The following is a 15,123-nucleotide window of genomic DNA, read 5'->3' as shown; positions in this document are numbered from 1 at the left end:
TAACACTTTTCATTCTCCTTTCTACAGAAAAGAACGCAGAGTCAAAAATCTGAATCACTGGCTGTAAATAAACCATCCTTATGAGAGCTGCATGGATGTCATGTATGACCATGTATGGCATCTGATCATGTGACCCCCAAAGTAAAGCATCAGGAAAATGTGTCAAAGACTTCTGCACGACTGCATGCACACTCTCACAGATATATTAATAAGCCAGCTGGGTCAAATCGTGCTATCTGTCTGTCTCCTTCCTGTGTCAAAGTAGACTGTGTCTCATGCTGCGTGTCCACAATGAATATTTGCACATCCACAAAATGTATTCCATCTGTTTAGTCATCATACTGAGTGAAGGTCAAAGCATGAAGAGCACATCCTTCACAGATCAAGACTCCACTATAGCGCATTGTGGTGTTATAGTGGGCTGGGTGCAATTGCACTGAAATGATCACATGCTTTTTTTTGGCCTCCAGATTCTTAAACATCTTTCATTTTGATTGACTGTATAATACGTATATAGATAATATACACAACAAAGCAACTATTTCTTAGAGGTTCCCAATGCTACGTTAGTGGATTTGTAAGCAATATGTATTTGAAGCTTGATTGTGTCTACAGCTGGATAACAAAATACTTTCACTGATGCACGTCAATCAGACCGCCATTTTCACCTTATGAAGGGAAAGCAACATGTTTTCCCAAATAATATGTTTTTTGTGTGGTCTGTGCTGTTCTTGGAGCAGCTTCACCACCATCTACAACTACAAGTCCTAAGTTCTGCCCCTGTTTGCTCTGTGCTCAAATAACATTTAAGTGAGCTTGGTAACTATATGCTATGTGCAAGGCTTGTCTATTTTGACAAGCAAACCATATTTTAAAACTTTATATTTATTAGTTTTTCATTTAAGAAAACATACACAAAGAATTGAAGGGAGTACCACTGCTTTCAGATTACAACTTTGTGTTTTTTCAAGAATAATTTTTGGTGGGGGGTGGTGACATGCAGCAAAGGGTCGCAGGTCGGATTTGAACCTATTGAGCGGAGGACATAGCCTCTGTACACGGGGCGGCCGGTCTACCAGGTGAGCTACTGGGCGCCTCTACAACTTTTCATGCGTTATCTTCAGAGCCTTCTTTTTGTCAAGCTTGTCCAACATTAGCAACAGTATCGGGGGGGGGGGACTTTGACTTGGTGAATTAGATTTCCTTTATACTCTGCAGTGTGGGACATGTGTATGTGTCAAAAGACAACACAAATGTTGCTGTAAGGAAATACAACACAGCTGATGTCTTACTGGACAATGTAAATACAGTTTGTTGACAATAGTTAATTTAAGTTGATCATAGGTCCAATTTAAGTAGCATTTTTCTTGTATAATCAGTCCTTTTGGTGTTCCATTTACTCCTCATGGATGCCACATAGTGTTTTTCCTAAACAGAATATGAAATGTTACGTATGCTACATAGTTTCCACAATGTGCGGGAGAGGAAGTACAGTCTTGAGTTTCTGCCAAGTAAAACAAAAAATCTGAATGATCCTGAAATTCCACCCCTCTGACATACCGAATAAACTGACACACACACGTCGCCAGTTCTATCTCACTCTGGTTTTACATTTCTGTTTAGATTATTTATGAACTTATCGACAGAAAACAGTGGAACAACATACCATTTGGAGGGTCGCGTCTCTTCTCTGTGAACACAAGACAAATGCAATCATTACTATGCTGCGCTTAGTAGTTTGTTGTATTAGTGAGAAGCGAAATGTGTGAGTGTGTCAGATGTACAAAGAGTTTGTTGGTTAAGAAGTGCGGGTCTCGGCGGGATCGTGCATGTGTTGCACAGAGTGGAAAGTTATTTAGAAAGATTTGCAAAGCAGAGTGTTGGTGCTGTTAGCGTGTTTAGGAGACGGAAATCAGACACACACACACACACACACACACACACACACACACACACACACACACACGCGCAACAGCTGATATTATATCCATACATACATTCAAAGCTGAAGAGTACAACACACACATCTTTCTTTGTCTTACATACATTACAGTATGTATTTAAAATATAAACAGACAGACACACTTCAAAATACTAATGTCTCTACTAATGTCGAGTTTTCCCAAAGGCTGAAGGTCACACAGAAGAAGTCTTGTTGATAAGATAAGGCACCCAGCAGAGGGCTGGAAAGGAAAAGATGAAAGAAGGATCCATCTGAAGGTTCAGGAAATGACCCGCACAAGAGGAAGGAGGAAGACAGACGGTCTTAATCAAGCAAGTAATGATGAAAGTTAAGGGCTGAGCTGAATGCGACTAATAACTTTAAGGTCATCTCTTGCATAAACAATGTGTGTTCAGTTGAATCCTTGTCTGTGAGTCTGTTCTGGTGAATGCAAACATTCATGCCTCATTTACTTAGATATGCAAGATAAGTTATAATTCAAAATAAAATGTGAAATTGCCTTCTTCTTTTGCAGTCCAAAAGTCTAATTGTTGTTGCTGGATGAAAACCATGTAAAGCACATGCTGTTTCTCAAAAAACACGTTTCTTGAGTGCTATTTCTGTATAATTACAATTCACAAAAAACATCCTAAGGGCAAAATGGTAATAAAGGCGCCCTCATACATGTTCAATTCATGCCGACTCTGGAGACAGTGTTCCCATGAGGGATGAAGTCCTCTCACAGCTGATTTCTTTTACTCATTTTAACCTGAAACTGTAGTGCCCCCCTTGGGCCACTCAGCATATATTTGTTCACAGGCTGGAGTGAAGTGTGACGAATCCGTGAGGTTTTTGTAAAAAAAAATTTACCTGGTGGTGTTTGAGTTGAGAAAAAAACTGTGACAGAAAACAGATAAACAGTCTTCTCCCTGACTAGAAGCTGTTTCTGTGACAAAGGCACAAACAGTCTACGACTCACTGTCGGAAGTTTTTCTCACAACACCAAAAATGGAATAATTTTGCAAAGATAATTTTGAATAACAAACAATTAGATTAGATTAATTCATGGATTGTTAATAAATCTTTCTTTTCACTTTTATAAATTGACTAGAGCTGAGTGCTGGTACATGATAGCATTAAGGTAGATTAACATAACCCAGTACCAAGTAGTTTAAAAACATTTCCAATCAAACAATAGCTGCATTTGATCCTTTTTGTTGCTAGATCTTAAAAAATACTACTTTTGCCAATTACTGCAAGCTTCTTCAATTTAATGTGACGTGTGATTGGCTCGCTACCACACAGCAGCTAAACACCACCAAAACTCAGCTCAAATATGGCTGTACTACACACCAGTGGCATCTGATGGCATTTTACACAACTGAATGCTTCTATTCACTTAATATATATCAAAATTAAAGTAGAAAAAAAGGTCAATCTCTTCCACTTTCAGGGTACTGGTATTGTATTTCTTTAATCAATATTAAGCCCAAATTTGACTGTAAATTTCAGGACCTTAAAGACTAAGTTTGAGAATGATGAAATGTTATCAGAGGTTGTAAGAACTGTGTGGAGATATTGCAGTAGATTAGAAGAAAGAAGATCAGAAAGTATAGTACACAGACCCAGGCAGAAAGTCTTTTGCAATACACGACACTTAAACAGACTCAAATATCAGGCCGAACCCACATCTCACAGCTGGAACACACTGTTGCATGAAAGCATCAGTCTAGTGCTTAAGAATCCCTTTTGGTCATGTATTGACATGAAGACAGTTTTGCCCAAATCTGTGGGATAAAGTACTGTAAAAAAATGACACATTTAGAAATAAATTTGATCTTGTGCCCACACTAGTCAAACCAAAACCTCTTATTGCATCATTTAAAGGGGAACTACACCTGTTTTCAAAATTCATGTTAGACAAATGGTCTAATCATCCTTGTAGTAACATGGTTTGATTTGTAAAAAATATCTTTATATATATTTTCAATACAAGATACAAATTTGATAAACGTGTCATTTTTTTCAATGAGTTAGATTACGAAGTAGATTTTTTGGCCAGTTGGCATTAGCAGTAAGTTGGTACCAGTTTTCCTTTGTCTTCTCCCAACTAGCTCTGTCACTTGGGTGCGGAAACGTTTGGTCTCCTCCTCACTGGCAAAGTACACACACACACACACACACACACACACACACACACACACACACACACACACACACACACACACACACACACAGAGAGAACACAAGAGAGGTTTATAAAGATTTGCAAACTCAATATATTTCTTATTACATGCTGAGTACCTACAGTAACCACCTAATTTCCATGATTAAATTTCCAAACCATGTCGTGCATACCTTCCCAGCCTTATCACCACAATCAACAGTCCCACATACCTCATGGTCTGCTGGAGTCTAAGCCAATGTACCCACCAGCTAAGATGTTTGCTCCTCAAATAAAACCGTCTTGTCACATTAAATGCTTTAGATGTGACGCAAAGTTATGATTTCTACAAACAATGAGTTTTTTTACATGGTGGAAACAGACATCAGTTCTCCAACAGAATTTCTGTAGTTTTCGAAGGAGAAAAAAAAAGGCTCTCTTGCAAACTGAGACTTGTATGTACTTGTTCTGTTGAGCGAAAACATAAATCTACGCTGTTTTGAGCATGCTTAGGGGATGCAAACTGCCTCTGAATTCATTTGAAAATTTACAAGGAATCACATTTTTGGTTAAAATGTGATTTTCAAATCCACTTCTTGATTCCTGAAAAAAAAACAATTTGGATCTACTAGGCTCATTATGAATGTCTCAGCACAGGTGTGTAGTGTTTACCAAATGTCACAAATAAGCTTTTGGTTTGTTTGAAGTAACAAAGCAACACCTTGTCAAACAGGTTCAAATTTGCTTCACTCGGATAGAAAAGTCTACGAGGAAATGTCTTTATGAGGTTCACACATATCTTCAAAGATAAAATTTAAAGGCTTTCCATGACTTCTCAAGATCCCATAAAAATAAAAACTTTCACCTCACTTGCCTGGCATTTTTCAAACATATTAAATTCAAATTCTATTCAAACATTATTTCAGCTAGCTGGCAAACAGGATGAAAGGGAGCGAATGCAGGGGGGAAAATTAACAATCATCCAGTGGTAAACAAAACATCACATCGACCTTATAGAGCTATGTTACGTCGAAAGCTACAGATAATAAAAATGACTGTTACCTTACATTACATGGAAGGTTATTCAATGAAGATTATTGTAACAATTTCATTAGACACATCAAATTTCCATGACTTTTCCAGGTTTCCCATGACTGTGGGAACCCTGTCTTTAAGCAGTGGCTACATGCTGGCAATTGACCTGCTCGGTTTTAATTCTTAATTATTCTTTGTACTATTGGTAGACTTCTTTGAAGATATTAGTGCCCTTTTCCCAATGACTCAAATACAGTTCTGAATGACATTTTCTGACAAGTTGTTTACATCAGAGCCAGACACTAGGTTTATCTCAACAGTACTTGGTTCTTCCTTCCTTCTCTCCAGCAAAACATCACATCGTTGAAAATCAACATCAAACACAAACATAAATCAAGAAAGTATTCACCTATGACCAAATCTAGGTGCTGACCTGCAATACAGAGGATCAGAAACAAGCGAAAAAGAGAAATCCATAGAGGGATTAACTTACATCTCCAGCAAATGTCATGAAGTAAGGTTTGGGGAGGTAGATGCTGAAGTTGTTGTACAGCTCCTGCTCAAACATCATCTTACCGTCCTGTGGATAAAACACAAAGACAACATTAAATGAATGATATCAAGTCTGTATTGGTTAATAAGACAGGCATCCCACAAATTCAACTGTGTGGCTATAAAAATATGATGTTGTCATGAATATGAAACAGCGGTACACCACCACTGGATATTAATTATAGTGAGTACAATCATCTGCCAGCTACTGCAGAGATGAACCACAATGATGGGAATCACTGATGTGAAGAACCACTTGCTGCTTTGTGTTTATTTACCTTGATGTCAAAGACCCTGATGAAGTAGGATCGTTGAGGATTGTCTTTGACCAGACAGGCCACCCCGCAGCATCTCTTGTTCCAGCTGGAGTTCCTATCTGCTGTGAACACCTGGACCACTGCTGAAGACAAAGACTGCAGGGAAGGAGAGAGGAGACAAAAGGGGAATGTTATCCTGCGTTGCTTGATGGACACTACATACGCAGTGCTTTTTGAAGGCATGTGAATGCATCTCACAGGAGTTTTAAGTAAGCAGACCACAGTATTAAAATAAAACGCATACTATACAAGGGCTGCACAATTAATCGAAATGTTAGTGACATTGCAATATGGCCAAGTGCAATATCCAAATTTTATAAATGAAGCATTGTGGTGCTACATAGGTGACTTACAAATCATCTTCTAGACTAACAGGATCATACCAATTTGGTATAGATCCCAGAAAAAAAACACATCATCTTTTTTTATATCTTTTTTTTTTGTTGGTAAAATTAAATTCAACAATGGCCATCCCCATTAAAATAACACCTCATATTGCAATATCTATCAAAATATGATATTTTGGCATATCTAAGGAGGCGTATCACTTTAAATAATCACGAAGAGATTAGAGATTGAGAGTATTAATATAGTAGCAATTTGCTATGTAAAGATATACTGGACTAATTACGTCAACAGCAGAGAGTGAAGTCAAGCTACCTTTGTGTGTGTTGTAATCTGAATTTATCTGTTCTTTATTGTGGTGGACAGTCCGGGTGCATGTGCGTGTTGGTGCCAGAAACCAACACTTAACCCCTATGCTTCCTGAGAAACGGCTGTAGAAACAGCTCACCTAAGAACTAACCAAATATTTAGGGATACTACGGCAACTCACTGTCAGAAACAAAAAACACTCCTGGGCAGGCAGTTGAAACTCGAGAGCATAACAGCATTGACAGTAGTCGTTCAGATTCTGCGTGCACTCAGAACATGGTTTTCTCCTCTCAGGCTACAATAATGCTCTTGCAAGCAGAGATATTATGCTTGCAGGTTCTGGTTCTGTGCCTGCAGATCTCATTTGCAACTATTGATAGAGATATGCCTTCATATATATCATGCAGCACTATACTATACAAACAGAATATCAACAGATTGGTTCCTATTCAGTAATAGACTGATTACAACTTAACAAAGGGTGAATAAGGTAGGCTTCAAGGTTTTTGTGAACTTAATTATTCATGGGAGCCCTAAAGGACCCACATATCTGTGAATCAGAGACTGTGTAAGGTTGTCTGCACACTGTTTTCAACATTGAGGTGGCTGTGCTGGCAGCTAGCAGCTAACTGCTCTTGCAGCACAAACAGTGGTGGGCGTTGAGCTATCATTATGATGCCGTATCAATATCAGCGGTAACCAATGTACGAGCACAGTGCAGAGCAGTGGCTATTAGCTAGCGAGTGGGATACACACTCTGAACTCATATACACAAACATGCACAAGCAGCCAGACCGTCCACCACAATAAAGAACAGATAAACTTGGATTACAACACTCACAGAGGAAGTGTGACTTCATTCACTACTACTACACACTACTTGCTACTGTATTAATGCTTTGAATGTTGTATACTGAACCTTTAACTCTGTGAAAGATCTGTAAGCTGCAATACTGGAGATAAAACACTGCATCAGTATGTGTGTACAGTACAGGGCAAAATAGAACTACAAAGGCTCAAAGAGACCACAGCAGCCTCAAAATTTGGTAACGCCTTGGTCAGGGAGGTGACCATGATTTCTTTCCAGTTTCAATTGATTTATGGATCTCTACCTCTTCAGTGCTATGTCACCAACCCAATAAATCAGACATTAAGTCAAGCCCACCATCTTCAAGGATGCTCCAAATCGTAAAATGTCTCTTAGAAGCGCCAATAATCAACAAGGAGTGTATGCTGTGCACATGTAGCAAAACTGGGAGCTGTCTTTTGAAACTAAACATGCCTTATAAATCTATCAAGTGGCCTGTCGCCGGCTTGTCTGTGGGCAGAAAATCAGTTCTGTAATGACATAACCCAAAATTCAATGTCTTGCAGAAACTGGACTCATTAGGCATCTAGCAACATTCCTACCATGATAAATGATCATTAGAGCCACATGCTGTGTGCTTATGGAAGGATAAGAGGAAACAACAAGGGAAGATTAATAAAGGTGCAACTTTACGGCACTGCGTTGGAACTGGGTGTTGATGGAGCATAAAAAGTCAAATCTACACAGAAATGGTTTCAGAACAAAAATGGCTATGATTGGCCCTGACCTGAATCTCAAAGAAAATCTGTGCGATGATCTAAATACAGCTGTTCACACATGTTCTCCAGCTCAACTGTCTTTTTCATTATATAGGCCTTTATTCACAAGCAAGAGTACATTTTCAAACTGAAGCCATGTGAAATGGGACTAGTAGGAAATGCAGGGTCGGACCAAAGTCCTTCATGTGTTTGATGGACAGCATGAAAGTGTAATGACTGAGAGAAAGTGACTTTGAGGGGTTAAGTAGCTCTGCCCTGCAGTTGTCAGAAAAAGAGTCCATCAGTGCCAAATGGCTCACAAAGCAGCGCAGAAATATGACAACAGACAAATCCACTGAGCTGAAGGAAAGTCAAAAGTGAGACCAGAGAGATGAGACTGGCCAAAGTTAATTTTGTCCCAATATTAAGGAACACAGAATTGTAACAAAACTGATTTAACATACACTTCATCTTGTTTAATACAGATGATAAAGTGTGCACTTTGAGGCACCAAAGATACAAACCATTCACGCATTCAAGATGGGTTTACTCTGGTTGCAAATTAAAATAATTGAAAGCTTCTGAACATCTTCTGAAGCCTAAAATCCCTCAGGGATCCAAACTATATTAAGACTCAGCCCATCCATTCACACATACACAATGCTTGGCAAAATGACCACACATAGTAAAATTAAGTCTGAGAGGTCTCCTATCTCTTCTGTAATGCAGCATCTTACATGCTGGCTATCAATATTTACGCAAATACCATTAAACTGCCAAAAAAATATATCTAGTTAACTAATAACTTTTTAAACCATTTAGATTAAAATGTGTGTGCATGAATTTTTCAGCCCATATTGCCTTTAATTTCAAGATTTCAGATCCCTGCTTTAAACGTTACATCATCAGTGAGATATATTCGTTAAGTTGTGCTCTTGCTGAGAAAGCAGTGGGGTTATAAGCTAAGGAATCATGCCTTGTCAGTCTGAGACCTAAAGCAATACTTTTCTGATTTTAAACCATATCTGTGTCACCGCTGTATGGGGAGTGTGTACAAATGAATGATGTTAGGGTTCACCCTGTGCTGACGGCGCTGGCGACTCCTTGCCTGTGCCATGAGCAAAAATCTCTGATGGCGCAGCAGCATCGAGAGCACACTCAGGTTCAGTATCTTGCCTAAGGATACTTAGACATGCAGACCAGAGGAGCCAGGGATCAAACCACTGATTATTTGATTAGTAGACGACCAGCTCTACCTTCTGAACCACAGATGCCCCTAATAATATGCACATACACACCAAGCAGCACACTTGCAGCACAGACACATCCATGATCATAAGACCAGATCAAACTCCCAGCAGTTTTACAGGTTGCTGCAGGGGTTCACTCACACTGAGGGGCTCCCTGTCATTAACACAAGCAACAGCACCGACAGGGGAAATGTCTGGTGATTCTTTGAGCCTTTTCAACTCAATAACTGCAGAAATGATTGCATACTTAAAGACAACATGCAGAGCCCTTGTGTTGCTCGTTGTAATTCATTACTGTGTAAGTGTGATGTTTAAATAAAGCAGATGTACAGAAGCAGAAAAGGAATACTAAAAGTGCCAGCAAGACACCTCTCTCCAAAGCAGTGGGGATCTTTCTGTGTTGTTTCTGCATTTACACTCATTTCCATTTTCATCTTGCTCGCTCTTTTAGACAGCTGCAGTGCAGATTTAAAATCAATAACGATAAGAAAAATTCCTGTCCATGAATAAATACTGCACACAACTTGTGGCAGTCTTGAGGCTTGTGTTTAACCTGCCAGAAAACTTCAGTACAATAAACTCCACCAAATTAGTTCCAGGATCATCTAATCTGTGGGTACTACCATAGGAATAAGTACATTTTACATAAGAGTCAGGACCCAAAACTGAAACTATGTTGGTACAAAGGTTCCTGGAAAACTTCTTACAGCTGAGTCTGTGTCTGATTCCTAAGAGCAGACTCCCCAAAAGTGTTTCCGAACACTAATAATACACTTTCTGTGGGTCATGACTGCAGGGAAAAGAGACTTTTTTACAATATAAGCGTTGGTCTTCGTATTACTTGCAAAGGTACTCTAACACAAGCACATATTTACATTTTATATTGGTCCTTGTGTACTGGTCTTTCAGGAAAAAGTCACGCCAATCATTAGCCTTTCATCAGCACCACTATTCTATGAATACCTCTCAGAAATGGTTCATCCGAATTAAAATCAGGAGCTCCCATAGGGACACACACATCTCTCCAGCAAGACGAATAACGCCTGATCTCTCACTGACTAAATGCAACACAGCTCCTCTTCATGTAGGAAGTTGGATTTTGTAAACACATTGCATGACTAACATTAAACTGCACACAACATAGGGCAACTATAGGTAACATAACTACATGTGCACACACAGAGGAGCCATTACATAATGGCAACGGTGACTGAATTGCATATAAGCTAATCTTATGAATGACGCTGGAGAACCATATAGCTCAGATGTATATTACAAGTATGAAACGGTTTTTATGTTGTGCTATCTCTGTTTCTAATATCAGCAGTTACAGATTTTATGTTGTCAAAGAGGCAGTTTGTCTTTCAGCACTGCATGTAAGATTTTCTTATTTATGAAAACACTGAGTCTCTAAGCAGCATTTTTACAGCTGTTGATTATTTGGATTTGGATAAGAGATAGCTGAGATCAAAAGAATAATAATACTGCTTTATGCTAGAATTTCTCTGTAACAGTGAGCGCTGTAGTGTCCAAGCTCCGAGGCCCTGAGGTTTCATCTGCTTGTGGAGCGCTGATTGTTCCTGACAGGGCCAAAGGCTGCTGCAGGAAGTGGAGCGCTGTCTATGCCGTCATCAAAACCCGACAAAAAAACGCTGTCTTACTTTTAAACACACACTCATATAGATAAATCCTCTATGTCTTATGCACTTGTTCTCAGACAACTGTTTTTTATACTCTGCTACAATGATGAAGCTCATCACCTCTCTAGTACACAGGCTGAACAATCTGTCTTTTTTTTTTTTTTTACAGACAAAAAGCTTGCATTCTGCAGAAACAAATACAGCTGACGTTCTAACTTGAATGCTGTCCATCTGACATTTGGTCAAGCTGCTTCGTATTGGCACAAATTAGGCACCGTTACACCTCTTCACAAGATCCTCTGGAGAAAAAGCAAGTGAAAAGATGGCAAAGGAGTGGGAAGAAACAGAGGATGGGATAAGTGGCTGATGCAAACAGGCAGTGCTGGAAAGAAGAGGGAGAAAGAGAGGCTAAGACAAGAGGAAAGTGATGAACACCCAGAACAAGAACTGTAGGAAGAGATGCAAAACGGGCTCAAAGAAGGACTGAAGGAGAACTATGAATGACAGCAAAGGAGGAAGAGGACTAGATGACATAAAGGGGAGAAAGAAAAGAAGGAGAGAAGATCAGAAAAGGGGGTGAAGTGGAGGAAAAGAGGAGTCATGTTCCACTTCACCAGCACAAATCACCAGAGGAGGCCGACCACGGGACTTCCTGTAGGATAGGACTGCTGATCAGGCAGTCTGAACACACACACACACACACACACACACACACACACACACACACACACACACACACACACACACACACACACACACACACACACACACACACACACACACACACACACAGTGTGAATTGGACCCCTTCCACCTTTTGCCCAGTCAGACAGTGTTGCTGATGGTGAAAACAGCAGAAGGAATACCAATGAGTAAAACCAGTGAGTAAGACCACTGTGTATGTACCTGTGTGAGGCTCTTTTTCTTTGTCCGTGTGTTGCCGCATTATTCAGACAGAATGTAGGTTAAAATACTTGCACGCAGTTCCTAAAAATATGATCCAAATAGTTACACATTTACAGGAATCTTGCTACTTTGAACTCTCATAGCAAACCCAGTGACCATAAATGTCATGTGTGCTCTGTATATATTTTTGTTGGAAAATAATGTTGCCAGCCACAAAGGTTAGACTTTGAAGAAATCAAGATTCAAATGACATCTGCTCTAACAAATCAGTGTCGATAACAAATTACAAACACATCACAATATAAAGAGGAAATTCAACCAATATATTCCTTAAATTGAGGGTTGATATAGAAGAAGAAGGTAGAAGGCATTATTTTATTTCTTTTTACAATGGAAACACCTACTAAGCTGTTAGCAAAAAGCACTGACGTAGGTTAAACAGCTGATGAACACAGAAAGGGTTAGTTTAAAGATTTTACGGTGCTGTATAAGGTATTCAGCTATTGTCAGTTTATTATTTTCGCTGTTTTTGCTTGCCATCAAACAGCCCTTTCTGATGGGGAACTGAATATGTTCTCTTTAAAGCCACCAGACTCCTTTAATAAAAACAGTGATTTTACTTCGCAGGACACGTGACTTTCTAGCCGACCTACTGCTGCCTTGATTGGTTAGTTAGTTTGTGTTAATGTGTGACTTTCAGGTCTGAACTAACTTAGCGTCCACAGCAGTGCGTTAGCTTGTATCCCAGTGAGGAGATTACAAAAATATATAGCTACTTTGGAACATCAATAAGACACAATTGTCAAAGAAGGCTTGGGTCAGGCCCCTGAGAAGCACATACAGGATAGCAGTGATTTACAGACTGCTGGCAGAATGAAGCTATAGGCGGGACGGGTGTGAAGTTTTGATGGTGTGTTATGCATGCGACCCAATGCAGGAGATTTAAAAAACAGCTAGAAGCAGTTAGCAGCTAACTCGCAGAAGAACAGCAACAGAAAAACTGGGAAAAACAGTGAGATTTGGGAGGTTCTTACCCCCTGAGCAGAGGGTGAGATCATCCGCCACATAACAGAGAGAGTAAATAATTGTTATTGACGTGTATGCCTTTGTTATTGTTTAGAAAGCCCTGCTGATGCATATGTTATATTTCATGCTAGAGGCCGACACGCCATGCCTCTCACACCTCTTTTGCCTCTGTGATGCCAGCATGCTGTCTAAAAACACACACCAGAGTGGGATAATGCAGGCAGTGTGAAGAAGGTGCTTTGTAGGGGCCTTACAGTGCAATCTCTGTGTAAAAAGGTCTAATAAGAAAGAGTATGAAAGTGCAGCTGGTACCGGTGTATTGTTACTGTGTGACAGGAGTATTGAAACGGTATTAAATATCCAGTATCGATATGAACACTTGCCTACCCATATGATCATGGCATGTTTTTGTTGACGACCGACAGCCACTGTCCAAGTAACACACAAAGAAGAAGGGCCATAGAATATAAAAAAAGGGAAAAAAACATGTTGCTTTAACAATTTTATTTCTGTGTCATTAGAGCAACAATACAAAAGGCAACTTGTGAAGCAGTGCTGTTCAAAAAAAAATGCCCTTGGTATCACTGTTGGACATTAAGTCTCCCACATTACTGCCAAGATTTCAAGCAGACACACAGCCAAGAAGAGCCCTGCTACTTTGAAAGAATTAGCTGGTATATAAACAAGCCTGTCACAGCTAGAATAAATCAAGTCTAATTCAGCTGCACAGAAAAACGACAGTAAAAAGAAAAAACTAAAGGTGACTCTCTGATTCTTACATTTTCTGCATGATAAGTACATTACATAAGGCCCAATCACTCAGTTGCCCACTAAATCACTAGTGGGCATTCTAATTAGATTGGCTGAGGAGACACACAATGTCTGTCTCTTCCAATCTCAGTCTCTCACATACACACTCTGTCTCTCCCAAACAGTCTCCGCATGCAAAGACGTGTACAGACACACAAGAGCGTAGGACTGTGAGGAATGTTCCCGATTCCTCGTCTCTGTCACATGCTGAATGACACAAATGCCTGAATGCCAGAAGAACATCGTCATTGGATTTTTAAACAGGTTACATGGGTGTGTAAGACACGCCTCAGGAACCTGTAGAGGAGGAGGTGGGATGTCATGTGACCCCATACAGGCCTGATATACTGTGTCATGGGACAGGAAATGGAGCCTTTCCAAAGCAAACATGGGTACACACACAGAAGCTTCACACACACACACACACACCCCGAAAAGAGGATGATTCATTTCTCTGTCACTCAAGCTCGCCACCTTTACAGTACACAATTAAAGGAAAGTATGATCACTATGGGGAAGTAACCTGAGAACAGGCAATGTGAAAATCAACACTATGCAAGAGCAATGCTGCTTTGTACACTTCCATCTCACCACCTCTTAGACTGACCCATATCTACAGAGCAGACTGGATTATGCTTTGCTAAAAACACTGCAGTAACTTATTAATCTGCCACCTTGCCTTTAGACTGGTCTTATCTTTGAAGGGTATCAATAACAGGTGAAAAACAAGTGAAGCTGTGACAGAAAGCCCCACCGAAAAAGAATCATATTAGTTTAAATGTATCCTATATTGAGAGTATTTCCACTGCTTTAGCTTTCTGTAGACAGCCTGTTACGAACAGCTTCAGTTTCACATCTATGCTCTTGTCAAATCCACCAGGCTCCATTATAATATTCATACATACAATATTAGGTTGCTGAACACTGGAGCTGCAAGTCTGCCGCTGCTTCAATCTATTGGTTAGTCTGTGTTATTGAATGACTTTGGTGAATCTGAGCTAACCATTTTCGATGCCAAAGTCACACATTTAAACAATCTAACTGATTGAGGCAGCGGTAAATCAGCAGCTTCTATGTTCAGCGATGTTAAATCACTGTTTTTCTTAATGGAGGATGGCTTTGACAGGAGCAATATAACAGTGTCATTTTGCTGTTAGAAATCATTGTGTGACATCTGGGTAAAGCAGGGAAAATACCCTCAATATAGCATACACTTTGATAATGATGTCTCTCTTCAATTGTAGATTGCTCAGTCTCTGTG

The 15,123-nt window shown here is 39.7% G+C and overlaps 1 protein-coding gene across 1 annotated transcript in view; it reads right to left on the bottom strand.

Annotated features, from left to right (window-relative positions):
* waslb (WASP like actin nucleation promoting factor b) overlaps positions 1-15,123 on the bottom strand; it is a 31,943-nt gene that overhangs the window by 14,607 nt on the left and 2,213 nt on the right. Inside the window, 5 exon segments of the mRNA XM_042511111.1 lie at positions 1,667-1,690; positions 4,029-4,104; positions 4,324-4,347; positions 5,635-5,721; positions 5,972-6,106. Coding sequence (XP_042367045.1) covers positions 1,667-1,690; positions 4,029-4,104; positions 4,324-4,347; positions 5,635-5,721; positions 5,972-6,106 — 346 coding nt within the window.

The sequence above is a fragment of the Plectropomus leopardus genome, chromosome 22 (genome assembly GCF_008729295.1).
Source record: "Plectropomus leopardus isolate mb chromosome 22, YSFRI_Pleo_2.0, whole genome shotgun sequence".
Classification (NCBI taxonomy): domain Eukaryota; kingdom Metazoa; phylum Chordata; class Actinopteri; order Perciformes; family Serranidae; genus Plectropomus; species Plectropomus leopardus.
The sequence above is the reverse complement of the archived record's forward strand: the minus strand, read 5'-3'. Positions and strand labels throughout refer to the sequence as shown.